The sequence below is a fragment of the Taudactylus pleione genome, unplaced genomic scaffold (genome assembly GCF_031769625.1).
Source record: "Taudactylus pleione unplaced genomic scaffold, aTauple2 ptg000456l, whole genome shotgun sequence".
In the NCBI taxonomy this organism is placed as follows: Eukaryota; Metazoa; Chordata; class Amphibia; order Anura; family Myobatrachidae; genus Taudactylus; species Taudactylus pleione.
The window spans coordinates 803,010-830,949 of record NW_028284858.1 but is presented as its reverse complement, the minus strand read 5'-3'; the positions used below and the strand labels follow the sequence as shown (position 1 = coordinate 830,949).

The 27,940-nt window shown below is 42.1% G+C and overlaps 1 protein-coding gene across 2 annotated transcripts in view; it reads right to left on the bottom strand.

Moving 5' to 3' along the window:
- The window catches only part of CSF1R (colony stimulating factor 1 receptor), a 107,528-nt gene that overhangs the window by 18,868 nt on the left and 60,720 nt on the right, over nucleotides 1–27,940 (bottom strand). For both annotated transcript variants that reach the window (XM_088448503.1, XM_088448504.1), the window contains exons 6-12: nucleotides 26,939–27,137; nucleotides 24,613–24,728; nucleotides 21,475–21,589; nucleotides 12,805–12,968; nucleotides 11,266–11,375; nucleotides 3,522–3,648; nucleotides 839–943 (exon numbers count right to left, since the gene is read on the bottom strand). In XM_088448503.1, coding sequence (XP_088304629.1) covers nucleotides 839–943; nucleotides 3,522–3,648; nucleotides 11,266–11,375; nucleotides 12,805–12,968; nucleotides 21,475–21,589; nucleotides 24,613–24,728; nucleotides 26,939–27,137 — 936 coding nt within the window. The remainder of the gene's footprint in view (nucleotides 1–838; nucleotides 944–3,521; nucleotides 3,649–11,265; nucleotides 11,376–12,804; nucleotides 12,969–21,474; nucleotides 21,590–24,612; nucleotides 24,729–26,938; nucleotides 27,138–27,940) is intronic.

The following is a 27,940-nucleotide window of genomic DNA, read 5'->3' as shown; positions in this document are numbered from 1 at the left end:
ATCCCAGTGATGGGCATCAGGCAGCCATGGGGCCACATGTGGCCCTCCAAGCCCTCACTTGCATCCCCCAGCTCTTTCAGTTGTGTCGTCATATTTGTCTGTCGTACCTTGTAATGTTTGTTTAATTGGCCTGCTGATATGTTATTACAGATAGGTGCCTCTTTTCAGAGCCGTAACTAGACTTTTTGGTGCCCTGTGCCAGAAAGAGCATTGGCGCCCCCCTCATTTTTAAAAGGGACATAATGCACCCAAAAATGGGCCATGGCTTCATGGGGAAGGGCCAGGGAAGAGATAGGAGAGGCCAGGAGATGCTGGGGATGAAATAAGAGGAAGCTACAAGCAAGAATGATAATAAACAGAAATTTGATAGGCCCAAACAGCGCCCCCTGACCAGTGGTGCCCTGTGCGATGGCACCGGCCGCACTACCCTAGCTACGGCCCTGCCTCTTTTGTTAATTAAATGTCTTGACTTAACTTAGCTACTGAGATTAAGTGTAATATGCCGTAACCTTTTGAAGGTTAGCGAACCACCTAATGCGGCTCCCGATGTGTATCAGGTTGCCCGTCACTGCCACAAACGGAGCTGCACTTCTACAGACTTTGTGTAAACTTTGGTGCACTCTGGGTGGACCATCCAGATGCACAACCAAGATCGTTTGCACTGTGACCTCCGGTGGGTGTTAAATGCTCAATATACGTACATCCCGTAAACTGCCTTGCACCCAAGTTGCCTCTTCTCCCTACTCCTATACTAGCATGCTAAACATGCACTGAGGCTCTGAGCTTAGTTGATTTTCACCTCACACAGGTTTACTGACGTTTCATCATTTTTACTCACGTTTCAGCATTTTCACAGCTACCCTGAGGGCTGAGTCATCTTTTCCCATTCCGAAGGCTGTAGCTTCCAACACCTTTCCAAATGCCCCTGCTCCCAGTGTCTTCCCTGTACGTGGGAGGAGAGGGGGAAAGGACACATATTAACTTCCATCGCTCTGCAGTTACACAGTTCTCTTTTTGTAAACCACACTAAATAAACAAAGCACAATTTTGTTGAACTACAACATTTTGATACTAAGCTGAGTTGCTTATTTGCTTTTGTGATTACACCATGCCTAATATAGATACATACTGTATAGGCCCATATGTAATAGCCTGAGCATTGCTGGCATCGGCAGGATTCCAGTGATCTAGACTGTAGATTTCACACAGCAATAATTTAAAAGACAAAACCAGGTTGGGCCATAATGTTAGACTGTTTCTACATTGTAAAGAGGGAGATTTGACATGCATCCTTTCCCATAGAACAATTATATAGAAAAGCTAAAATTAAACAATAATGATGTATTTTTAATATTTATAAACCTCATTTTTTAGTGAAGAATAAAATAAGGAAAATAAATTAGTACAATTATCATGGCAATGCTATTGACTACAGTATATAGTGTATTTATCAATGTATTTTTTTGTTGATTCTTAATATTCTAGTAACATACTAGCTGTTGCCCGCAGCTTTGCCCACGATGAAATTGCTAGTGTTCTAGTTGTACTTCTTTGCATAGGGGTCCTGTGGCAGGGGCAGCCCACGTAACCAGCAGCGTTATACATACTGGTGGCAGCAGCACCTTCACCCACCACTCACACCAATGTCACTGTGTGCCCTGTGCACAGACTGCTATGTAGCCTATCGTATTCACCCACCACTCACACCAATGTCACTGTGTGCCCTGTGCACAGACTGCTATGTAGCCTATCCTATTCACCCACCACTCACACCAATGTCACTGTGTGCCCTGTGTACAGACTGCTATGTAGCCTATCCTATTCACCCACCGCTCACACCAATGTCACTGTGTGCCCTGTGCACAGACTGCTATGTAGCCTATCCTATTCATCCACCACTCACACCTATGTCACTGTGTGCCCTGTGCACAGACTGCTATGTAGCCTATCCTATTCACCCACCACTCACACCAATGTCACTGTGTGCCCTGTGCACAGGCTGCTATGTAGCCTATCCTATTCACCCACCACTCACACCATTGTCACTGTGTGCCCTGTGCACAGACTGCTATGTAACCTATCCTATTCACCCACCACTCACACCAATGTCACTGTGTGCCCTGTGCACAGGCTGCTATGTAGCCTATCCTATTCACCCACCACTCACACCATTGTCACTGTGTGCCCTGTGCACAGACTGCTATGTAGCCTATCCTATTCACCCACCACTCACACCAATGTCACTGTGTGCCCTGTGCACAGACTGCTATGTAACCTATCCTATTCACCCACCACCCACACCAATGTCACTGTGTGCCCTGTGCACAGACTGCTATGTAGCCTGTCCTATTCACCCACCACTCACACCAATGTCACTGTGTGCCCTGTGCACAGGCTGCTATGTAGTCTATCGTATTCAACTGACAGTGAGCCCAAAGCACCTCTCCCCCACCGATTACCAGCCGCGCGCATGGTGCCACACCTATCTCTTGCATTGATGATGACAATACATTTTGTGTTTGTTATTGCTCAGCTTCAACTTGACGGATCGAGATGAAACAAAGTGCAGGTTATTTCTAGGAGTTTTCATGAAAATTGGTTCAGTAGTTTTTGCGCCAACGTGGAACAGACAGACACAACGTTCTTATTATATTAGAATCGATGTTGTTATAAAATCCATCAAAGCAAGAAATTCTTGTAACAGGCACTGTAAGGATATTACATGGGATTTCCACCCTCAGATAACTAATGTAATGCCTGTGCCTATTAATAAATGCCTTGCCTTATCTTTTTTAATATCAGATTTTCAGCAGAGTATTTATATCCCCATAGTTGTTACTTATCATTGCCTTTGAACATGAAATAAACATTTTCTGGGGATACAACCTCAGAATACTCAGAGCATGATAGCCGATCTGTATTGTATCCTTAGGCAATGGAGATAAACAACTGTGCATGAATAATATAAAAGTCTTGGTAAAAAAACAAACAAACAGAGCTAGAATCCAGAACAACAAAGTAGTCAAAATTGGAAGGAGGCGTATAAGAACTAACACATTGAGGCTATTTGCAGGAAAGCAACTGCTTTTAGGCCCGAGTAAATATGTGGTAAAATTAGCCGTGGGCCATTATACAGGGATGAAGTGGCCCATAGCGGAAAACCTGGTGGGCCCTCCACTGCCTCAGGATTCCATCCCCTTATCTAGGAGTCAGTAACTTAGTGGAGCAGGATCATGCATAAACTTGGGTGCTTGGTTTGTTTCTATGGAAACTACACCAAGAATAGCCTTCCTGCCAATCAAATTGAGTGGTCCTGACACACCCCTGTTCCCTCCTTAATAGGGGCCTTGCTCTTTGCATGTCCTCCCTAATAGGTGGCCAAGTACCTCTTTGGTGGCTGGCAACACTCCCTTTGGTGGCTAGCCACACCCTGATGGGCCCTTTATGCCCCAGTCCGACACTGGCTACTCAATAAACACTGATACAGATGTAATAATAACTGTGGAAGAGGTAGATTGTACCAAACTGCAGGTTCGCCCTTGGGAACTCCCATTTGTCATTGTACGGCAGCTGCGTTGGATCGATACAAGTGTAATGGTTGCCTTCAGATACTTGAACAATCTGCCAGCGAACTTCATACTTTGGTTTCTGTGGCACATGGAGATTAAAACATAGAGTTACATTTTCCCAATTTACATCTTTCCGATACATTAACCAGGGACAGTTTGCTGTTGAAAATATTGCAATTTATGAAAACCTAAACATTTTCTTCGACCAATACAACATGGACCCAAAACACGGGCAAAATACAATTGTATTGTTTGCATTAATTTTCAGTATATGTTAACTTTTATGGCATATAGATAAAATCAATATATTTTTGTCCTTTATGTAAAAGTGGAAGTGACTGCTCAGTATGTCAGGGTGGGCCTATAAGAGGCAATCTGACCAACTGAAACAGTTGTCTCACGGGCCATGAGGGTTTTTGATTCTCAGAAAGGTTATTGGTTAAGGCAGTGGTTCCCAAACTCTTTTGAATCATGGTGCCCTAGAATATCAGCATGATTTTCATGGCACCCCTGGGCCAAATGTTTGTTATTGAGATATTCAGAAAAGTAGTAAAGTGAAGTAAATTGTGCTGACCTGTCATCCTTAGGTTCAGTTATGTGGTGGTGGACAGGTTTGTGCTTCTTTTTGTCCACATATTTACATTACATTGACCATAAATAATATGATTTGTTGCTGGACAACCAACCTGAGGCACCCCTGCAAGTGTCCTGAGTCACAGCGCACAGTTTGGGAACCACTGGGTTAAGGTGATATATTACATAAATATTGGTTCAAACACGATAATGTCTGCCTCTACTAAGAATGTATCAAAGAATAACTATATGTCAAAAGTTATATATTTAAGGGACATATTTGACTTTAAGAGGTCAATTCAATTAGGAGCAAGTTTGCAAAAGTGAGTTTGCATCATGAAACTCGCATACATCGCATGAATGTGCACACCCGAGAAATTCGAGATTCAATCAGAAATGCCAATTCCTGGGACTCGCAGCCAGGGTGTGTTTCTACAAAAAGCAACCTGGGAGAAGGGCATGGAAACCTGGGGAACTATTCTGGAATCCAAAAAAGTGACACTGAAATAGCAGTACCGTATAAAAGGCTGTTAGTGGCCATAAGGAAAGTACTGGAGGTTCTTAAAAAGTGTCAAAAGGCTTTTTTAATGGTTGATAAAGCAGGTGTTTCTCAGGAAATAAAAGTATTTTTTGGCATTTTCAGGTACAGAAAATTGTGTGTATATTAACTTTTCAGTGTGTTTATATAAATAAAGTTTATAAAAAGTTGGAATAAACAATTATACCTCTCATCAGTAAGTTTTAAAACCCCTGACCTGTCATTTACACCTCCACATACCTGACCTACAAAATTTACATCCCCTTATACCTGACCCACATAATTTACACCTCCACATACCTGTCCCACATCATTTACACCTCCACATACCTGTCCCGCATCATTTACACCTCCACATACCTGTCCCACATCATTTACACCTCCACATACCTGTCCCTCATCATTTACACCTCCACATACCTGTCCCACATCATTTACACCTCCACTTATCTGTCCCACATCATTTACACCTCCACATACCTGTCCCTCATCATTTACACCTCCACATACCTGTCCCACATCATTTACACCTCCACGTACCTGTCCTATATCATTTACACCTCCACATACCTGTGCCACATCATTTACACCTCCACATACCTGTCGCACATCATTTACACCTCCACATACCTGTCCCACATCATTTACACCTCCACATACCTGTCCCACATCATTTACACCTCCACATACCTGTCCCACATTATTTACACCGCCACATACCTGTCCCATATCATTTACACCTCCACATACCTGTCCCATATCATTTACACCTCCACATACCTGTCCCACATCATTTATACCTCCACATACCTGACCCACATAATTTACACCTCCATATACCTTTTCCGCATCATTTACACCTCCACACACCTGTCCCGCATCATTTACACCTCCACATACCTGTCCCACATTATTTACACCTCCACATACCTGTCCCACATCATCTACACCTCCACATACCTGTCCCACATTATTTACACCTCCACATACCTGTCCCACATCTTTTACACCCCCACATACCTGTCCCACATCATTTACACCTCCACATACCTGTCCCACATTATTTACACCTCCACATACCTGTCCCACATTATTTACACCTCCAGTTATCTGTCTCAATCATTTAAACCATTGAACTTTTTAGAGAGAATCACCTGTAACTGACATGTATATATTGGCCAAAATATGTTTTTTAGCCCCTCCAAGTGCATGACCTTTTATTGGGAGGGGTGTACCAGAGGTTCTGCACTATGTCGCAACATTTTTACCTTTTCGCCTGCTCAGGGGGGTGCGCACAAAAATACACAAATTTTCTCAGAAAAAGTAATGCGAGTTTAGAATCGAATTGCAAATGTATGTCGAGGTGCAAGTTCGCCATGAGAACGGCTCACAGGAACCAAATCGCTCCTAACTGAATTGACCCCTAAGTCTGACTTTATTGAACAATATATATTAAGTATTTATTACTTGCGCTTTCTTGTATTAATTGATCCACTACTACGTATATGCCATTTTTTATACAGGTTGAGTCTCCTATATCCAATTATTCGGAAATACGGAATATTCCGAAATACAGATTTTTTTTAGCATGTCTTAGTTAGTGAAACCTTTGCTTTTTGACGGTTCATGGTATATTTGATGGTATATAAAACATAAATGCATTCTGTGTCTAGATTTGGGTCCCATTCCGAAGATATTTCATTGTGGTATGCAAATATTCCAAAATACGGGATATTAAGATATCCAAAATACCCCTGGTCCCAAGCATTTTGGACTTGGGAGACTCAACCTCAGGGCCGCAACTAGGGGGGGGGCTAGAGGTGCACGTGCACTGGGTGCCGGATTGCAAGGGGTGAAAAAAAGCTGACTTGAGGTGGCTTGGGGCTGCAGACCCAGAAAACGGCCATCCAAAAATGGCCGCCGCCAAAGAGGAGACAAATGCTAGAGGTCCTTACTGGCCATCTAGTGTCTGTCTCCTCCTTCGCGGCGGCCATTTTTGGATGGCCGTGTTCAGCAAATTCCATACGGACTAGCCGTCCGCATGGACTCTGCTGAAAACTGCCATCCAAAAATGGCCACCGCCTAGGAAGAGACAGATGCTAGAGGTCCTACCGGACCTCTAGTATCTGTTTGGCCAGCGCAATGCACACAGAGTTCCCGGCACTGGAAGAAGATGCTGAAAGCTGCATCTTCTCCCGTGAAATCCCCTGGCAACGAGCATAAACCCCCCTGGCAATGAGCATGAAACCCATGGCAAGAAGCATAAACCTTGTGGCAATGAGCATAAACCCCATGGCAATGAGCATTTAACCCCTGGCAATGAGCATAAACCCCATGGCAACAAGCATGAAACCCCATGGCAACAAGCATGAAACCCCTGACAATGAGCAGGTAATTTTAAAGTAATTAGAAGCCTTACTGTGGGGTATAAAATGGTGTCGGGCAAATATGTAAGTGGCGCTTTGGTAATAGGCATTACAGTGTGTGGCATAATGTGTAATGGGCATTATGGTGTGTGGAATAATGTAAGTCACTATACCAGGGACGTCTGAGTAGTGCACTGCCTTATGGAGGAGCAAGGACAAACTTCAGGTACAGGAAGAGAGGGCGTGCAAAATTGCTGCCTTGCACCGGGTGACAGATATCCTAGTTTCGGCCCTGTCAACCTGTATTGTTAATTTATAATATATTTTCTTGTTTTGGTTGTTATTGATTGTGCACCGATGCTTTTTAATGTCTCTTTTATTATGAATGTTAAAGTTTATTAAATGTAATTATACCATATGTACATTTGCCTTTCAAATATTTATAATTATCTTTTAATTTCCAAGATAATATTATTTAACAAATATTAGTGCAGAGGAAGTTCTTGGTTATGCGGCCATCACAGCCCAAATTGCTTCTCTTTCACCCATAATTATTTTAAATATCACTGACTTACAGAGTCCTTCTTTAACATTTCTGCTAAATGATGTATTTTGACATTATCCTTGTTTCTGTTCCTATTTTCATAAGCAATATTTTGATTTATTTTTTGTTCTGTATCTGCAACTTTAGAGGAGTTTGGCTGAGATTTCTCAAGAGTTGCGACACAGCTTCCTGCCTGGTTTGTGACCACGCATCCCTTCCCGAATGTATGTCTTAACTGTAGCATGCAATCTGTTCTGGTTTATGTGACCACTCAGCCGTCTTGTGCATGCACTTACCTGGCACGCTTTCCTGCCAGACAGAAACATAACTGCATGTTGCACAGTACAAAGTGTACTCACTACTGTAGCAGCACTAATTTGACGTAATTGTTTTCTGTATTGGGTTTATTAATCTCTGGGGGCAACTCAAATCAAGGGGATGTGTGGCTGAGATTTATGGAAGGCCCATATGAGGTACGATGTTAAAGATGCCACAAGGTGCCGGATAATCGGTTGTAAAGCCAGAACCTTGCAGCCATGGCCACAAATTGAATTGCCAACTTTTGAACCACACTAACCTACAATACTCAGGTAACTGATGTCAGAGGGCATTTGCTTATACAAAGCTCTCTCAAAGGTCCCGCCATTGCATCTTAATTGGGTTGAAGTCAAGGCTTTGACTTTGTTATTGGAAAATATACATTCTCTACTTTTTAGGAATATCCTCCTAATACGTAATCAATCCAACATAGGCCAACCATCAGCTGTCAGACCTCACATTTTACTATAGAATAATCTAATAGTAAGAGGAGTTCATTGTGGACTCAATGATTGTGATACATCCAAGTCCTCTATCTGCAATACAAACCCCAAAAATCTCCCCTCTACTTCTGTGCTTGATGGTTAGTATGAGATTCTTGTAGTTATACACTGGGTTTTGGTTTTCGCCAAACATAGCATGGTTCTAAAAGACTAAACAAATCTACTTTGATCTCATCCATCCAGAAACCATTTTTCCTGAAGGCTTGTGTTTTGTCCAGATGGGATTTCTCCTGGATACCCTTCCATGAAAACCATACACCTTCAATCATTGATGGTAGAGTGAGTGATAAACAGCTCCATTTTACTCTACTTGGAATAGTTTTTCATTGTAGCTTTTGTAGTCTAATGTTTGAGTGAGGGCACTGGGACGCCCACACCTGGGAATAGCCTTATAGCTTTGGCCAGGCTGATGAACACCAACTGGTCCTTCTCTGAGATACCTGCAGATGTATTTTCTCCTTGTCGTTAACACAAACCCGAATGCTCTAGACTGAACTACAAAAGGTTCTGCATTTTATATAGAGGCGGTAGCACTTTCTCATAACCATAAATGGCGTGTTTGTAGTGAGAGTGTTCTTATATTTTAACACATGGCTTCTTCATGATGGATTATTTGTTTGGTCCATGAATAATGACAAAGTAAAAGGTATTTGTCACATGAAATTAGATTTTTCAAATGTTAGGACTTGGTGTGCATAAACTAATTGTTCATAATGTCCTGATAGGTAAAAATTAGATGGTGTACAGTAGTCTCCTTCTCTCGTGACTGTACTTCCAGCACAATATCAGTGGAACTGGTCAATTGACCAGAAATAAAATTAAAAATGGATAAAATCAGGGCTCTCCCACAAGAAAACTGGTCAGTTTTGCTGGGTTTTTACGTGTGAGCCCAACTAGCAGTGGTGTTTAGTGATGGATTTCCAAACATGTGTATGGGTATGATATCCACTCATCTTCTTAAAAGGGAATAAATGAAAAAATCCTAAAAATTACTCCAAAAATAATTTGTCAGATGGTATTTTCTCAGGCCTACCATATCAATATACAAATTTATAACTATAAACTGGAAAGGGACACGCTTCCATGAAGATGTCTCATGAGAGTGGTCCTTTGGCAAATGTGTGGCACACAGATTTATGTGGACTTTTTAGTAAGATGCAAGAGTTTGTACCATACTAATAGAGACTTTCATCTATTTATTATAGATTTACATATATTACTAATAGATGCACCTGTCTTTTCACAATAACATTTTTTTAACACCTACCTAAAGAAAAATAAAATGAAATACACTTTTTTATTGCTCTTTGAGGTTTGGAGGCTTCTGAATATTCACAAGCAACGTACATATCATAGCAAACGGCTACAACTGAAGATGGGGCTTGAATCCATAGTGGACTCAAGGGTAAGGGCTCAGTGTTCGGTCCACCTCGCCACCACCACTCAGACAGCTCGTTTGGCAATGTGTGTTACGTGGCTTGTGGTTTGCATCCACACTTTATGCTATTTAATGCACTCTAATTCTTGCTGTGCTTGAAGTTAGGCAACTAAATAGTGCAGCAAATTCATACAGTACAGTCGGGGAGGTAGCTAGGGTGGTGTGTGTGGTGCTCAGCTTCCTGGTCCCTGCTCTCTCTTCTGTGATATAAGGGGCAGAACTATGGGAGACAATGGAGGCGCCTGCCGCCGGGCTCCAGCTCTGAAGGGGCACCTCCTCCATTGCCCACAATATATTCACCTCACTTAGGGCTGTAACTATGTATCCGGAGTGTACAATCTAGGCCGCCCAGTACATGGCACTTCTTCCTGGCACCTGAGAAGCAGAGCCGTAACTAGACTTTTTGGTGCCCTGTGCCAGAGAGAGCATTGCCCCCCCCCACCATTTTTTAAATAGGGACATAAAATAGTGCACCTGAAAATGGGCCATGGCCTCATGAGGAAGGGCCAGGGAAGAGATAGGGGAGGCCAGGAGATGCTGGGGATAAAAGACGAGGAAGCTACAAGTGAGAATAATAATAAACAGGAAAATTGACAGGCCCAAACAGCGCCCCCTGCCATGCGGTGCCCTGTGCCATGGCTCTGGTCGCACCACCCTAGTTACCCCGTGTATCTATAGCCTGTCCCTACTCATCGGTGTTGCTGCTCCTCAGCGGCTTCCTTTGTCAGTGTGACACGTCCAGCGCCCCCATCACCCACAACTCTCTGTCTCACTCCTCCATGGCATGCCTATATTCTGTGTGGCACTGCAGGTGTATCTGCTTGCAAAAGCTACATTACAGTGTCAGCGGCTGTGACGGGGGGGGCACCAAAATATAACTTGCCTCCGGGCACCTAGGATGAACTTACGCCACTGTGTGATATCATATTATAATGTCACATGTACAGGGGGCAGAGCAATAGGAATAAACATCAGAAGCCCACCATCAAATTGTGGCTGGGCTTCCGTCATTAAAACCTTAGATGATAGACTGCAGAAGCAACTTGTATCATGAATCTTGCAATTCCTAAAGACACCAATTTCCTTATATCAAACAGTGCGTTAAGCCAGCGATTGCCATTGTATAAAAATGTCAGGCTGCACATGTCACAAGGATATTAGGGCAATATACAATAGATGACTGTGAACTATATGTTAATAATGAGTGTTGAGACATACTTTTTTAAGTTAACTCTCCACAATACATCAACAAGTGTGTATTCTTCTAATATATAATATTAGTCGTGCCAATGTCAGAGAGATTGCGAACCATTATGCTGGGAAATATGTAATGAAATCAGGCCTGGGCATGACATATATGGGCCAAATCATTCCAAAATAAAGAGAGAAAATGGTAACCTTTTACCAATTACTTACCTGCTGGTATTTATATAGCAGAAAGACTGTGACCAGGACAAGGAACACTGCGACTAATGAAACCGCCATCAATGCCGTACTGGAGGGCTGGTGCTTAACTGCACCTACCACTAAAATAAACAGCAATTTAAAATATAATCAACACAGTAATATTATGTAAAAGTTAATGCAATCTTAATTGCTATTTATATGTTTTAAAAAGTAAACAGTAATGCACACAAATAGGCGTAAGAGAATATATAGCAATATGGTGCAAATAGCATAGCAACTGATAAAATATATCATGCTCTGGCGCATGCAGGGGGGTTTTCTGAGTACCAAAATGTATGTATTAGTCTGCGTATGAGTTATATATAATCATACTTATCTACTTTTTAATTCTCCTCTCTGGTAGAGTGCGTGTGTGTGTTGTGTATACACACACAGTGGGTCTGATGGAATACATATGATTGACCGGCAGTCGGGATGCCGGCAGTCAGAAGACCGACAGTGGCACCCTGATGTTCAGGATCCCGACAGGGGCCGGTAAGTAGCCTAACCCTAACTTTCCACCGGTGGTGCCTAACCCTAAACTTCCCCCAGGTGGTGCCTATCCCTAACCTCCCCCCCCCGTGTTGCCTAAACCTAACCCCCCCTTCCCGCACCCTAAACCTAACCCTCCCTGGGGTGGTGCCTAACCCTAACCTCCCCCTAGTGGTGCCTAACCCTAAACCCCTCCCCGCAGCCTAACCCTATCCCGTATACTTACCATCGGGATACCGGTGGTCGGGATGCCGACGTCGTTATCTTGATCTCTTCGGGATGGCGGCGTTGGCATTCTGGCGGGCGTCAGAAATTCCGGCATCGGTATATTGACGTCCGGCATCCCGTCCGCCGGCATCCTGACTGCATCCCGGTCTGATTCTGAGTCGAACGCAGCAGCGTAATGTGTTTAGTTTTTTTTGCGCATACATTGCGACTTTGTCACAGATCAATATTACCAGCGTGGTAGCAGAAATGTACCGGGCGGCCGCGTTCCTGGGCAGTGGCTAAACAAATGAATGGAGATGTTGCGTCTAATGGTAGGTTTGCGGCTGTGTCTCTGAAAGCATCTGCATACTGATATTGCCAATGGCAATTTGCTAAACAGAAATGGTCATTTAGGAATCTGAGGCATAGCGTAAGTCAATTAAAAGTATCACAATGGTGTATTTTTGAGCCTTACACCTATTTGTACTGAACTGCATGAATTTGGGCAGTGAACTCTGCAGTGAGCAAACTTTGCAGAGGATGATGGGTAGACCTTGGCATTCCATACCATATGCTGTATAGGCGCAAAGATACATAAAACAATGTGTAAGATCCCCAGCTTAGCACAAGATATGAAAGTCGTGCTTATATACCTGTAGCTATAAAGATGAAGAAATAAGATATCATATAGAAACATATGTGAATGCCAAGCACTGATATTGGTGCAAAGCTGAGTTATAGAAAGCAGCGCTGAATGAGCAGATTGAAAACGCCATACAGAAGCCACTTGGCCTATACGTTAACACTTACTTGGAAGTATAGACAGTAAAATGGTCTCGGATTTGTTTCCCGCAATATTTGAAGCAAAACAGAAAACGTTTCTATAGCCAATATTTTCTCTGAGGTTCAAGACGCTTGTTACGTGATCTGTATCTTGTGTCTCAGTCACATTGCCAATGTCCTCATCAGTGCAGCTGGAAAATAATGGAGAGACATAATCACTTATCGGGCTGTCGATGATTATGGTTTATTTTTATATTTCCCTGTCAAACACCCCTTATAATTTCCTGTGTGACCAGAAACCTCAATGGGTAACACAATGGCACATTGGTTAGCATCGCTGACTCATAGCGCATGAGTTTGATTTAGTCCAGGGCACTGTGTGGAGTTTGTATGTTCTCTCTCATACTCCAAAAACTTACTGGCAGGTTAATTTACTTCTGACAAAATTAGCCCTGCATAATATGTATATAAATAAAGGCTATCTGAGAAGATGACCTGACCACTGAACATCTAGTATGATAGATGTACAATTATAGAGAAAAGAGAGGGCTGTTTAGGGACAAAGGGTCCTAGGCGCTGAGGGTGGGCAAGGTGTTGGGTGAGCACTAGCATGGGAGTGAATATCTGAATATGGTTATGTCTTCCCTATTCTCTCGTCCCCAAATGAGCCTCCCCCTCTGTGTTTGGGCCCCTGCCTCTTTGTAAAAATAAGTGTTGGATTTTGGGTGCTGTCTGCTGCTTAGCTGTGAGTAGGCTGAGCTGAGGGGGAGGAAGGGATGGGGTACAGCAATAAGGATATAAAGGGAAGAATTAGGAAAAGGGCAGTGGGACAAGAGCAAGCCAGGGGATGAGGGGGCTGGACGCCATAGGCTATACTATTATGCTGTTGGAGCTTCTAATTGTAAGCACTATGGGCAAAATTTTCTAAGTGGCGGGTTCTAAACCCCGGCGGTTTGGTGGCGGTTTGACGGCGGGTTCTATTCTGTTCTAAACCCTGGGGGTTTGGTGGCGGTTTTGCAGCAGTTTCTAAATGACAGCCCTGTTCTATTCTATTCTAAAATGTGTTTGACGCCGGTTTGGTGGTGGCTTTGTTATCTGCAGATTTTACTAAGGCCAAAACCGCTGCAAAACCGCCGTCAAAACACATTTTAGAATAGAATAGAACAGGACTGTCATTTAGAAACTGCTGCAAAACCGCCACCAAACCCCCGGGGTTTAGAACAGAATAGAACCCGCCGTCAAACCGCCACGAAACCGCCGGGTTTAGAACCTGCCGCTTAGTAAATTTTGCCCTTTGTATTGCATCTGCTGGTACAAACCTAATACTTTTCACTGAATTGGTGCCTCATTGTATTTTTCGCACCTGAAGCTTATTGGGCCTTTGCATGCACCTTCTATATACATTTTCCTGGGTTTTCCTCAGTTGTGCAATCATTCATTTTGATAACTGTTGCTATTTTGGTTGTTTTATTGTTGTTTTGGTCTGTCACACCCCTGATCTCACTTTTTCCGAGCTTGAATTCACTGCTAATGGAGTTTTCCGGTTTTGCTGCATCATCAAATATCAAAGAAAAAGAATTAGATCTCATCACTATTTACAGATTCTCAGAGATAAGTAAATAAACCTAAAACATAACCTTTAATTTAATTTCTCATTAAATACCAGGATAAATTATATCCATGTTACAGTATATTTATTTATTTATTTTTTTATGCAAACTGTTTTTATTGAAAAAGGACCAAGCAATTCCAAATGAAATACAAATAGAGAAAATGTATACACATATAAACAATTGCTTATTCCATTTTGAGTAAAACAAAAAATTTTCAAGATAGAAAATCACTTCAAAAATACAAAATATAATCAATCAATAACCCATAAAAGAGTATAAGAAAAATAAATAAAAAATATATATATAAAAAAAAAAATTATATATATATATATATATATATATATAAAAAGAGTAAACAAGAAGATAGATGGGGATAGTCAGAAGGGATTGAGCGGGAGACAAACGGGGATTTTAGAAGGGACAATTTATCATTGTCCGGTCTAGAATTAATATATATACTTGTGAGTGTTCCTAAACTTAAACAAATAGAAGTTAAGACGCTGCAGAAACTGATGAAGTAAATACACCATTGAAATTATTGTATAATATGGAGTCTTTAAACATCACCCAAGGTAGCCAAATGGCAGTAAAGTCAGTAGGTCTACCTTTGGAGAAAGATACAATGTCCTCCATATCCATATAATAATCTATTCTATTAAACCAGTCTTTAATGGAGGGAGGAGAAGTAGATTTCCATAAAACAGGAATGACGGCTTTAGCCGCGTTGTTTAGATGCCGTAATAGTGAATTCTTATATGAAGCCGTGGTAGAGGAGGTTATGTTCAAAAGCCAAAACCCAGGGTCTCTGTGGACCTCCCCTCCAAGAATTGACTTAGAACATTCAAACACATTCCTCCAAAACGGGACCAGGGAAGGACAATCCCACCATATATGTAGAAGGCTACCCGGAGCCGAATTGCATCTCCAGCAATTCTTTGTAACCTGTGGGAACATTTTATTTAGAAGGACAAGGTATCTATACCAGCGTGATAGAACTTTGTAAAGAGTTTCAAAAGTAGCTACACAGGATGAACTAGCAAATGTATTATTAAAAACAACCTCCCAATCCTGTCCTGAACTGTATCTTGAAGTTCTTTTTTCCCATGCTTTTGTGAATAATGGGGGCAATTTAAACAAATTTCCAATAATTATTGAATATAATGTAGATATAGTATGAGATGGAGTATGAGAGGCTAAACATAAAGATTCAAATAAAGTGGGGGGTCTATTGAGATCAGAAAGTTTGCATGAGGTGGTAATAAAATGTCTTACTTGAAGATATTTCCAAAATTCTGACGGGGGAAAGACCCAAGACTCTTGGAGTTCTGTGAAAGGACGCACCCCGGACGAACAAACCATCTGACCCTTTCGAAAGAGGCCTTTAGTCAAACAGTTTTTAAAGGAAAGTATGTGGAATCCCGGGGAACAGTCATGGTTGCCTAAAAAGAATGTGAGAGGGGAAACAATGGCCAAAATATGGGGGAGACTACGAAGTTTCTTCCAACAACGCAAAGTGGGTGTAATGGTTGGGAGCCTGGTGAGCCAAGGGACAATTTCTGTAGCCTGACCTAGACTGCTTTCCTCCATCATAATCCACTATCTGGAAACCTTTGCTCTGGACCACTCCAGAACACGATTAAGCATAATAGTGTGATAATAGCTAGTAATGTGAGGAAGCTGCAAACCACCTATAGAATAGCATGCTTAAAGCGTGATGTGGAACTGTTCCAAACAAACCTACGGATGAGACGCTTCACTTCCGCAAACCAAGAGGGGGGAATATGAATTGGAAGGGTTTGCATAAGATATAGAATTTTGGGTAAGGAGTTCATTTTCACCACGTTGATTCTACCTATTCAGGATAGACGTGAGGTGCTCCATCTTGTATAGTCATTACGAATAACTTGTAATAATGGCGTAAAATTATTCGAGAACAATTGGGAAAGATCTTTGGTCAGATAGACTCCCAGTTTATGTTCCTGTCCGCCTATGTGGATGCCAGAGATGTTTCTATTAAGTCGAATGGCCCTCGCCAGAGCCTCCATACAGAGGACAAATAAAAGAGGAGAGAGTGGGCACCCCTGCCTCATGCCATTTGATATGTTGAACGAATCAGAGAGGGACCCGTTTACTCTGATTCTCACTGAGGGGGCATCGTATAGAGCCAAAATTCTATGCATACAGGCAGACCCCAGACCCAAGTGACGCAGAAGGCCTGACATAAACTTCCAGTCAACCCTGTCAAAGGCCTTCTCTGCGTCAGTCGATAATATAATAGACTGTGAGGATGAAAGAGAGGCATGGTGTATTAAATTAATAACTTTAGTGGTGTTATCTCTAGCCTCGCGGCCTAGGACAAAACTAACTTGGTCATCGTGAATCAATTTGGGCAGAAGAAGTTTCAACCGGGTGGCCAAGAGTTTAGCAAAAATCTTTAAGTCGATGTTGAGGAGTGAGATTGGCCTGTAACTAGGGCATAGGGTGGGGTCCTTAATTTCTTTAGGCAGGACAGTTATATGTGCCTCAAGCGATTGTTTAGAGAAACGAGTCCTATCTGAAATTGAGTTAAAAGCACGAGTTAGGTTGGGAGTCAGTCTATCCTTAAAAGCCTTATAGTAGGCTGAAGAGAATCCATCTGGACCGGGGCTTTTACCAGCTGGGGAAGAGGAAATCGCCTGGTCAACTTCTTCAACAAGAAAAGGTGAATCAAGTGTATCAACCTCTTCTTGAGATAGCGTGGGATAATTAAGTGAATGGAGGTACGATGATATTGCTTCTTGATGATTGAAAGTATCAGAGTTATGGCCTGCGTTTTTTAAATTGTAAAGTTTAGTGTAGTAGGATCGAAAGGACTCAGCAATTTTTTTAGTCTCATTGTGGGTCTGAGCATTTTCGTCTTTTATGGCTTGTATGAATGTGACTGCATGCTGCTCACGTAATGCCAACATCCTACCCGTTTATTTCCCCATTGATAGAAGCGATTGCGACATTTCCGATATGACAACTTAATTTTATCAATGGAAAGTCTATGGAGGGCAGCTCTAGCTTCCTCTAGTTTAGAATAGTAATGGGGAGATAAAGAGGCTTTGTGTGATGTTTCTAAGGATTTGATCTCAGCGAGAAGGGCATCTCTTTGTTGGTTTTCTGTTTTTTTTAGATAAGAACCTAATTGTATACATTTACCCAGCAGAACACATTTATGTGCCTCCCAGACCGTTACCTTGGAAATATCGTCTTGGTAATTTTGTTCAATATAAGAATCTAAAGAGGACTCAATCTGGGATTTACAATAAGCATCTTGTAGGAGAAGATCATTGAAACGCCATGACCAAGGGTTGAGCGATTGCTGGGGGAGTGAGAGTGTAAGAAAAACTGGTGCATGGTCAGACCATGTGATCGATCCTATTGAAGTATCAGATATAAGGTGAAAATGTGAATTACTTAAAAATAAATAATCAATTCTTGAATAAGTGTGGTGTGGACGGGAGAAAAAGGTGAAATCAGATTCAGCTGGATGAGCTATTTCGCCAGGAATCAGCCAGCTGGTGGTCGTGCAGAGTTCGTCTCACCCGTCTGAACTACTTCCCCGGCCTATGTGATGCTTTATTAGAGGTGTCTCGAAAGGGGTCAAGGGGCCAGTTTAAATCACCTCCAACAATTATAATCCCTTCCAAAAAAGTATTGGCTTTATCCAAAACTGAAGCAATAAAGGAAGGCTGCCCAGAATTGGGCGTATATAGATTTAATAAAGAAACTGTTGGTGGTGAATTGTGCATTTGACCAGTAGACCTCTACTTCTACAAGTCTATGTATGGAGACATCAGAGATCAGGAGATTGCGAGCAAACAAAATAGCAACACCTAAGGTTTTGCCGGCTGAATTATCGCTAGTAAATACATGTGGGTAATAATAATTCTTTAAGGGAGGGGCATGACCATTTTTAAAATGTGTCTCTTGTATAAGGGCTATATCAACTTTATCCGCACGAATAGACCGAAGCATTTGGGATCTTTTTTCGGGGATATTTAATCCATTAGCGTTAATAGTAGGGATGTGCAGGCTCGGATAGGTTAGAGTTTGCACGCCGAGTTCGGATTTTTCCCTCCAAAAAAACGGAACTCAGAAAGAGGATAAACGTCATCTTGCATGGACAAACATCATCATTCCTGGAATATTTGCATATCATAATGAAATATATATTGGGAATGGGACCCAAATATACACACAGAATACATTTATGTGTTATATACACCCTATACACACAGCCTGAAGGTAATTTGATACAATATTTGTAATAATTTGTGCCTTAGCAAAGTTTGTGTACATTGAACCATCACAAATCAAAGGTTTCATTTTTTCAGTCATGCCAAAAAAATTCTGTTTTTCGGAATATTCCGTATTTCGTAATATTTGGATATGGGAGACTCAACCTGTATAGGATTAGGATCTAAATCCTTATTAGACAAGGAAGGATCGGAACAGTCTCACCAATACAGTATGTTTATTGTGGGCAAAAATATGTAAAAACAATAGAACAAGAAGTGAGTAAAGTGTGAATACTGTGATTTAAAATAAATATCCACTGTGTCTGTGTCTCATTATTTATTATTCTTAATATTATAGTCTTTAAGTATCCGTTATGTTTGTGTTATGTTATGCAAGAAATAGAACTGTAACTGCTATATAGCAACAATACAGAGTGGTCCCTTTAGTATATTCCTTCCACCTTTCAGATGGGACAATTAGCAAGGCAAGGTGGTACTTGAGCTTGAGTACCACCTACACCACCAAGACTTCGGCCATGGTCTACCGCAGTAACATCTGTAGTCACCTGCCCCATTGCTCCAATTGCCGGCCCCAGTGTAGAGCACAGTCCACCCCAGGCCCGGGGCCAGGGAAGTATCTCCATGTCTTTTTATTTGTTATTTGCGGCGCTACCACACTGGGTTTATTTATCATCGGGGGTGAGCCCTAAATCTACAGAAAAAAATGGTGTTTTCTGCAGGTAAGGCTTCTTCGTATTTAAGAAGCTCCACAACTGGCAATAGCTAATGCCAGGTATTGCCGGTAACAGCCGTTGCTAGCCGCCTCCAGTGATAGCTTTCCCTTGCAAAGCATAAGGCAGTCTATTCACAAATACACTTGTTAATGTTATTGGCACCTGCAGGGAACATTACAAGTGCTGGAGTGCCCACCTAGGCCAGATACAATTATAAAAATCGGCTTATCTTTTTGGATCAGATTAATTTCTGGGCTTTCCCAAAGCGTTGTGCAACAATGTTGGCTATGGAATCATGGTATGAGATGCCTGCGGCTGAATGCCGAATGGTGGAGAATCCCGTCAGGTGCAGGTAAGGACCCTAACCCTCCCCTCTCCCCCCAACCCTAACCCTCCCTTAGTGGTGCCTAACCCTAACCTCCCCCCGATGGTGCCTAACCCAAACCCCCCCTTCCCGCACCCTAAACCTAACATGGGGGGGTGCCTAACCCTAACCTCCCCTCAGTGGTGCCTAGCTCTAACCCCATCTTCCCGTAGCCTAACTCTAACCCTCCCCTGGGAGTGCCTAACCCTAATCCTAACACCCCCATCCCTGGCTAACTGTGCATACTTACTGCCATCCAGACGTTCGGCATTCAGGCAGTCGGGATGCCGACACCAGTATCCTGATGTCCTTGGGGAAAGGCAAAGTTCTCCTAAATTTATTTCCCAAACACACAATGCATTTGATACACTTTATAAGTTGCAGCAGAAAATAACAATTGATCAGTCATTAAAAAATATATGGAAACTGCTGTTTGAACATGTTTAAGGGCAGAATTAAGTATCCCGTAAGTGTACCAATTAGTAAAGCAGGCGCCGGTTCCTGCAGTAGTCGACTTCACGGCACAAAGTTTGGGGACCACTGGTCTACATAGTACAGGTGATAAAGCTGTACTGAGAGAGAGACATGGATGGGCATATGAGGGCATAGAAAGAAAAGAAAAAAAAGTGGGGAGGGAGATGAGCACGAGGTTATGCAGAGGAAAGGTAGACTGGGTGTAGAAGTGGCTATGCCAGACCAGGGAGAGATGCATTATGAAGGTTAAACCAAGGCCTCCAGACTGCGTGAAACTTATTCACCCTGTAATTTTGGAGGCTGGTCATCAGGGGCGTTTTAAGAGATGAGGGGGCTCGTGTGCAGCCTCCGTTTGGGCTCCCTCCTCTCTGACGGCGGCTCAGTGGCACTGAACGCTGTAGCTTCTGGCTTCATGCCAGAATGTATAGCACATGCGCGGGTCTCTGGGAAAATGGCGCCCGCGCCTACTTTCCTGGGGACATCCTTTCTGCGCATGAGCAGATCACTGGGAAAATGACCACCGCCATTTTCCCAGTGAGTGTTTGCAGCTCTACAGCGTCGGTCCAGCGCTTCTTGAAGCGGCGGAGAGGTAAGTATAATTACCTATTGGTGCATGGTGTGCGATGGGGGCTCCCCTGGACCCGGGGGACCGTGTGCCCCGCATACCCTGCACCCATTACAGATACGCCCCTGCTGGTCATATATGCCATCTTAGACACGTACCATATACTGTTTATTAGTTCCTGGCGAGAGGGTATACAGGATTGTAACCAAGCTCTAGCAATCTGGTATTTAGCTGCGCAAGAGATATGTAGAATCAATTTGTAAGCTTGAAAAAAGGTGCCAACCTGACCACATTGGCGCCAACATAACCGTGAGACATTGGGGAACAGTTGGTCCAAACCGTCCAGGGCTAGGTACCAATGTGTGTACACCTTAAACGAGTTCTCTTTAATAGCAATGCTAATGGAGCATTTCACAAATAGTAATGGCAAGAATTTTATTTTCTTCAGTGGGAACATAAATCTATAATCAATTTCCCATTGAACAAGACAATCTGAATAAGAGGTCTGTATCTATAGCTCCTTTAGCTCTCCAGTTGTATTACGTGCTCATCCTTCAGTCTTAGACAAAGATATAACCCCACGACTCTGTTGCCCTGATACTGCGCTGTCTCTGGCACTGCAGGTCACTCTGTGCATAAATTCCTTGTGTATGAGTCTCAGATACTACATTTAGTTGCTCACCTTAAATTAGCGCATTGGTGCCATTGAATGGTTGGCAGCGGAATGCCCCACGCTTTGCATATCATGTACCGGGAGCCATTATATTGCTCTGTTTGTAGTTCCACTGTGGGAGATCCTGGAAGGAACAGACCAAACAGGAAGTCACTACAGGCTTGTCTTGAGGTGTTCCCACTTTGCAAACTGGTCTCTGGCATACTGTAACATATATTATATAGATGTGTTGCCTATAGTTGTTTGCGTACTAAGCTTCTAGCTCAAATGAGTTATTCAAAAATATATAATGGTATATGAACCTGCTCACAATAATGAGTAAATGAAAATAATATGCTGAGATGGACGGTTATAATTAAAAAACAATATGCATTTAATTGAACATAATGTATAAATACACTGAAAATATTGCACAGGTTTCACACACCCCTGACTCTATTGAAGCTGAATCAGAATACGTAGCCTGTTTAGTCAGGTGATCGGATCATGAGAGCATGAACCGCATCACATGATCGGGATTCTACACACACCCCTCATTCTATTGGTACCGATGCGAACACGTGATCTAGATAGTCAAGTGATCGGACTTAACATTATTGGTGTAATTTTACCATGTGACTGCACCAGTTAAACATCAAGGGGCGATTAAGGATATAAAGAAAGTAGCTTTATATGTAAGTTTGCCTTCTTTCATTATTCAATTTATTGAGTAACATATGCTCCATTTATGAGTGAATAGGATTGCCAAAGATTAGTTTTATTGTTTTGATGGACAGTTATCTTTCTTTTTTATATATTGTATGTTTAATTATTGCATGTGCACACAATTTCCAATCAATGAGTGGGTATTTAAACCCCATCAGTAACTCACAAATACATTCGCCTATACTCCTGAGGAAGCTGGTAGTTAATACACCAGCGAAACGCGTTGAGAGGACTATCTTTGCGTTCCCATTTCACTGGATGATCTCTGGACTTTATTACAACTCCCCTGGCAAGGATTGCGGCGCCATAAGAGACCTGGATGTTTCCATTTCACCTTACTTATGAACGGCACCAAGGATGCTAAAAGGAACTTTTGGATTACATGCCACAGGCTGGTAATATCTTGCGCTGCTTAATACTATCCTTTGGACACTAAGGAGGGAGTCCTATCCCAGTATTCATCATTTGACAACTACTAACAGTTGTATTATCTGCACTCCAACTGGTGATTTTGATTGGTATTTTATTGTAAGAATTATTAACAGTTGCATAACCTGCATTTCAACTAGTGATTTTCTATTGAATCAACTGCAGCACCCTGTGCAATATTTTTAGTGTATTTATACATTATGTTCAATTAAATGCATATTGTTTTTTAATTATAAACGTCCATCTTAGCATATTATTTTCATTAACTCATTATTTTGAGCATTTAGCGCTGTTTCATATACCATTATATATTTTTCTATTTCTATTGGGGCTGACAATCCCTTTACCAGCTGCTTGATTGACAGCGCGTTAGTATCACTTTATCCATTTATAAATGAGTTATTCAGACTACTAAGCTTCTAGCACAGTTTTTCAGACTACAGGCGGGATGCATGATGCATGGCACTTGGGATGTGATGCATCCCGCCAGCCATCGCATGTATGCTGGCGTTGGTAACACCGGTATGCATGCCGATCACCGCAAACGACGATCAATGCTCTATCGGTAAAAGCTGCCCTTTGTGATGGAGGGACATCCGGGTCTATGACTCAGAAGCCCCTTCAACGGCCTAATGCGCATGTGCAGAATGATGCGGGCGCCGCGGGGGTTGCTGGGAGGGATCCGATTGGATCCCTCTTACAGAATTCTGTGGAAAGAAGCTCATAGGCTTCTATGGGTAACGCCATCAGGAAGATGGCGTTACCCACTGCAATGCACTCCAGGGCTTGGTGCTTAGGAGAAATGCGGTCAAGCCCACATTTTTGGGGTTTGACTGTGTTTCTCATCTTGCTGCATCCTGCCCTTTGTCTGTATGCGTTTGTTATTGAGATCTATAAGAGGCACATTTACTTACACGCAGATAAATTCATTTTGCATATATGTACCCAGCAGACAAATAGGTATAGGCCTACATCCCTGCTTGGCACGTGTACCTGTATAAATGCTGTGCACAACCATTTGTGAAATTGCCGATCTAGGTGTTAATGCGTGAAAAAATAATCATGTGACTTCAGCGTTTTGCCTCTTATAATCAGTTTAGGAACACACAGAGGTGCTGACGGGCCATGTGAAAAGATGGTGCTTGATATTTTTCTTGGCTCCCCTGGGAACACATACTGTATAGGGAAAGACACTTAAGGGTATATTTACTAAAGTGCGGCTTTTTTATAAGTAGAGATGTTGCCCATAACAACCAATCATCTAGTTGCTAAATAAGTGATAAGTAAAATCTAACTGGTTGCTATGGGCAACAACTTCACTTCTATAAACCCGCTTGTTAATATACCCCTTACTGACCTCCATACTGGGTGTTACGTCTTTCCAGAGCTGGTGCTCTCTGGCAGGACAGCCAGTGACGCAAATCTCCCCTATGCTGAATGCTATAAATATTTATTTAGCTTTGTGGAAATGGCCATATGCGGGATAATTCCTAACTTGTCCAAACTAAATGGTTAATCTCTAATATGAGGAGTACATAGCCCGATATACTGTAAATCGAGGCCAGAGATTAAGCAATGTGCAGCCATCTTATGTCATAAAAGAGCTCTACTAGGCTTAATACTTTAAAATGCGTGCAAGATAAAAATAATTTGTTTAAACAGTATTGTCTAATAAAAGAGTCTCTACGCCGTTCAGGGTAACCCAGTCTGGAATAAAACAGGGGTTTATGATTCACCTTAAGCAATAAGGTCCATTAGAAGCCTACAGAATAAATAAATCCTGCATCTACAGTAGCATTGGTTTTACAAGCCCGTAGTAGGGTAACAGTTACTACCCCTGTTCTGTGGCAATGATCATATATTGTTCACATACAGTACTGTATTGTTGTCCCATAAGGCCAGTAAATAGCAGACTACAGAAGCAGAAATGTATTGACCTGGATTGGACAAAGGATTAACCACTAACCAACTCACCAACATTAACATGTTAATAAGCTTAATTCCATAACTTACTGTATAGAATTATATTGAAGGTCAGGGAAGAGCTGACTTTTGAATTATCTGCATAAAAAGTGTAGGTTCCGTTCTCATCTTCCTTCAAACGATTTAGAGTCAGAGAGCTTTTGTTCCTAAAACACAATCAAACAAGCAAAAAACTTACATTACTTTTGCTTCATTAGAATCAAAAGGGCATAATGATGTAAAAAAATGTAAATACCAGCGCTGAGAACAATGTACTGAGATCACTAATGGACAGGTAGGTCGTGAATACCTGTCCATTAGTAATCTCAGTACATTGTTCTCAGCGCTGGTGTTTACATTTTTTTGTTTTTTCACTCATTTGAGGGGTTGACATCCCCTTTTCCAGCAGCTCTCTGACAGCGCTTGGGTTTTTGTTGGGCATAATGATCTAAATCATTAACCATAATTCAATAACTTTAAATAAACGTGGAATTTCTCATTTTTGCTCAGCACTCTTGTACTCATTGGCAATGCCTTGGTGTTTGACTGCCATCAATCTGCTGAAACAGACAGTCTCTATTTATGTAAGTTGATATTAGAGTACATAATTACGCTGACCTGATTATATACCATTGGTGGGCCACATGCAACCCCTTAACAGAAGTAGTGGGGGCGGGGCCGTACAGAGTGGAAGGCGGGGCTGAGCAGGGGGCGGAGACTGAGGTGACGGCATATGTTGGGCCCATTATTCTAGTAATTATTAAAACTTTTCATTAGTCTGTCTACCTACATTAGACCATTTAAAGCTGGTATCTGATTTGTTGCTGCGAGTTCTAAATCTGGACCTGATTCAGCAAGGAACGCAATGCTGCGTTCGCATGCAGCCGGCCGATGTTTGCAATCTGCACATGCGTATAAGAAGCAGTGCACGTGCGCGAACTAGGCGCTGGGAAGGGGAATACGATTGCAGACAGCACGCAGACCTACCACCCAGCGATTGACAGGAAGTACCATTTGTGTGTGGTTGTGATGGGGTGTGGTCGTGCGAACGCAGGCGTGTCAGTGCGTTTCAACGCCGTTGCAGAGGCGTGCATAAATTAGGCATTGCGAGACCCTATGCAGCCTGGTTTGCGATGTTACCGATGTTTCCGCTATCTTACGGCCTACTCAGGTTGCGAGTAAAGGGAGGTGGGCGGCATTATGTATTGCTGGGTGTCTGCATCTTGTGCTGCGGTTGCCGTGCTTATGCAGTGATTAGCATATACACGCAGCGGCCGAGTGCGTGCGAACGTAGCATTGCTTTCTTTGCTGAATCAGGCACTCTGTCATTTGGACCATGCTGGTAAGTCTGTTTATGGGCTTAGCGTACAAACTTTTGCATCTAATAATGTTTTCATATTTTTACTTAATATTGTTTAAATAATATTTTTTTTTCTATCATTTTGCTATGCAATATTAGACGATTGCAGCTAAAGATATGTAAATCCGTCACAGCTGGCATATATGAAATACACTCTCATGCCACAAGCTTAGAACAAGACCAGAAATTGGTATTAAAGCAACAATGGAGTTATAAGTAAGATGACATCGTTATTGGATGATCCTTCCCCTCTCCTCCCCCCGTTTACTCACCCTTTTTCCCATCTCAGTTTCTCCCTTTCTCTCTCTCAATTCTGTTACTTTTCTACAAGATTGTTCAGTTTATATTATGTAAATTAATTATTTTATTGCATTGTCTTGAATCCCGCATTTGACCGATTTCTGCGATATTTTGTTGCAAGAACTATCTTCAACGTAAAGAAGAACAAGGAGTCCTGGAAGTGATGATATGGCTCCCACAGAGCCCTGATCTCAACATCATCGAGTCTGTCTGGGATCACATGGAGAGACAGAAGGATTTGAGCAAGCTTACATCCACAGAAGATCTATGGTTAGTGCTCCAAGATGTTTAGAACCTCCCTGCCAAGTTCCTTAAATAACTGTGTGCAAGTGTACCTAGAAGAATTGATGCTTTTTTGAAGGCAAAGGGTGGTCACACCAAATATTAATTTGATATAGATTTCTTTTGTTTACTCACTTTGCATTTTGTTAATTGATAAAAATAAACTATTAACACTTCTATTTTTGAAAGCTTTCTTACTTTGCAGCACTTTTTCCACACCTGTCTAAAGCTTTTGCACAGTACTGTATATTATAAAACAGCGTTATGGATGTGACATGTCAGTTTGTCACTTTTACCTGGTAAGACAATGTTATAATATAATCCCTTGCCCCACCTTGGCCCCTTATATTGCTCAGGCGACACCTCAGCATATTTGCCAGCATTTATTATATGTTTGTTTGCTCTAAGTACAGTATAAGACTACAATAGTCATACCTGTAAGGTCCACTGGGCAGCATCTTCCCTAGCGAGGAAATGTTACTTGCGTGGTCACCATTCTCAGAACTGTTGTGTTTCCATATCCAGGACAGGAGATTGGGATATGCTTCAATATCAACTGTCAGCTCCACGGTGCCACCCATGTACAATGACATACTGGTGTTTTGAGATGTTGAGATATTTACAAAGCCTTTTTCTGAAGAAAATAAAAACAGTCATTGTCTAATTGTAACAGAAAAACCTGGGGTCAGTATAACCATGGGGTAACATTTATTTTTATTACTTATCTATTAACAGCTATTTATATAACGCGCACATATTACGTAGCACTCGCTATCACATGGACACGTATGGGTTCATTTATTCTTGTCAGAAGCTAATACATCTGCCACTATGTTTTTGGGGTGTGGGAAGAAACTGTAGCACCGGGATGGAACCCACGCAAATCCCACATGGATGGGCCAAAACTGGGAATTGAACTCATGACCTCAGTGCTGTGAGGCAGTAATACTAACCACTGCGCCCTCCTTGCTGGTGATTTCTACATGATTACCAACTCTAGCAGAATCTGGATGCTGAACTATAACTTTCATTTGCATGTTTTTGTCATCACTTATCTGCACCAATAAACTGCATTTATACTAGGGATGTGCAGGCTCGGATTAGTTCGGTTTTGCACTCCAGGTTCGGATTTTTTCCCTCCAAAAAACGGGACTCAGAAAGAGGCAAAACGTCATCTTTCATGGTCAAACATCATCATTCCTGGATAAAAGTCCAGGAATGATGAAGTTTGTCCATGAAAGATGATGTTTTGCCTCTTTCTGAGTCCCGTTTTTTTGAGGGAAAAAATCCGAACCTGGCGTGCAAAATCGAACGAATCCGAGCCTGCACATCCCTAATTTATACAGTATATTTTTATATAGTACTGAGTCTCAGTGTATGCTTACTGACTGACACAGAATAAAGTGAATGACACTTGTCGATCAAAGCACCAAACCA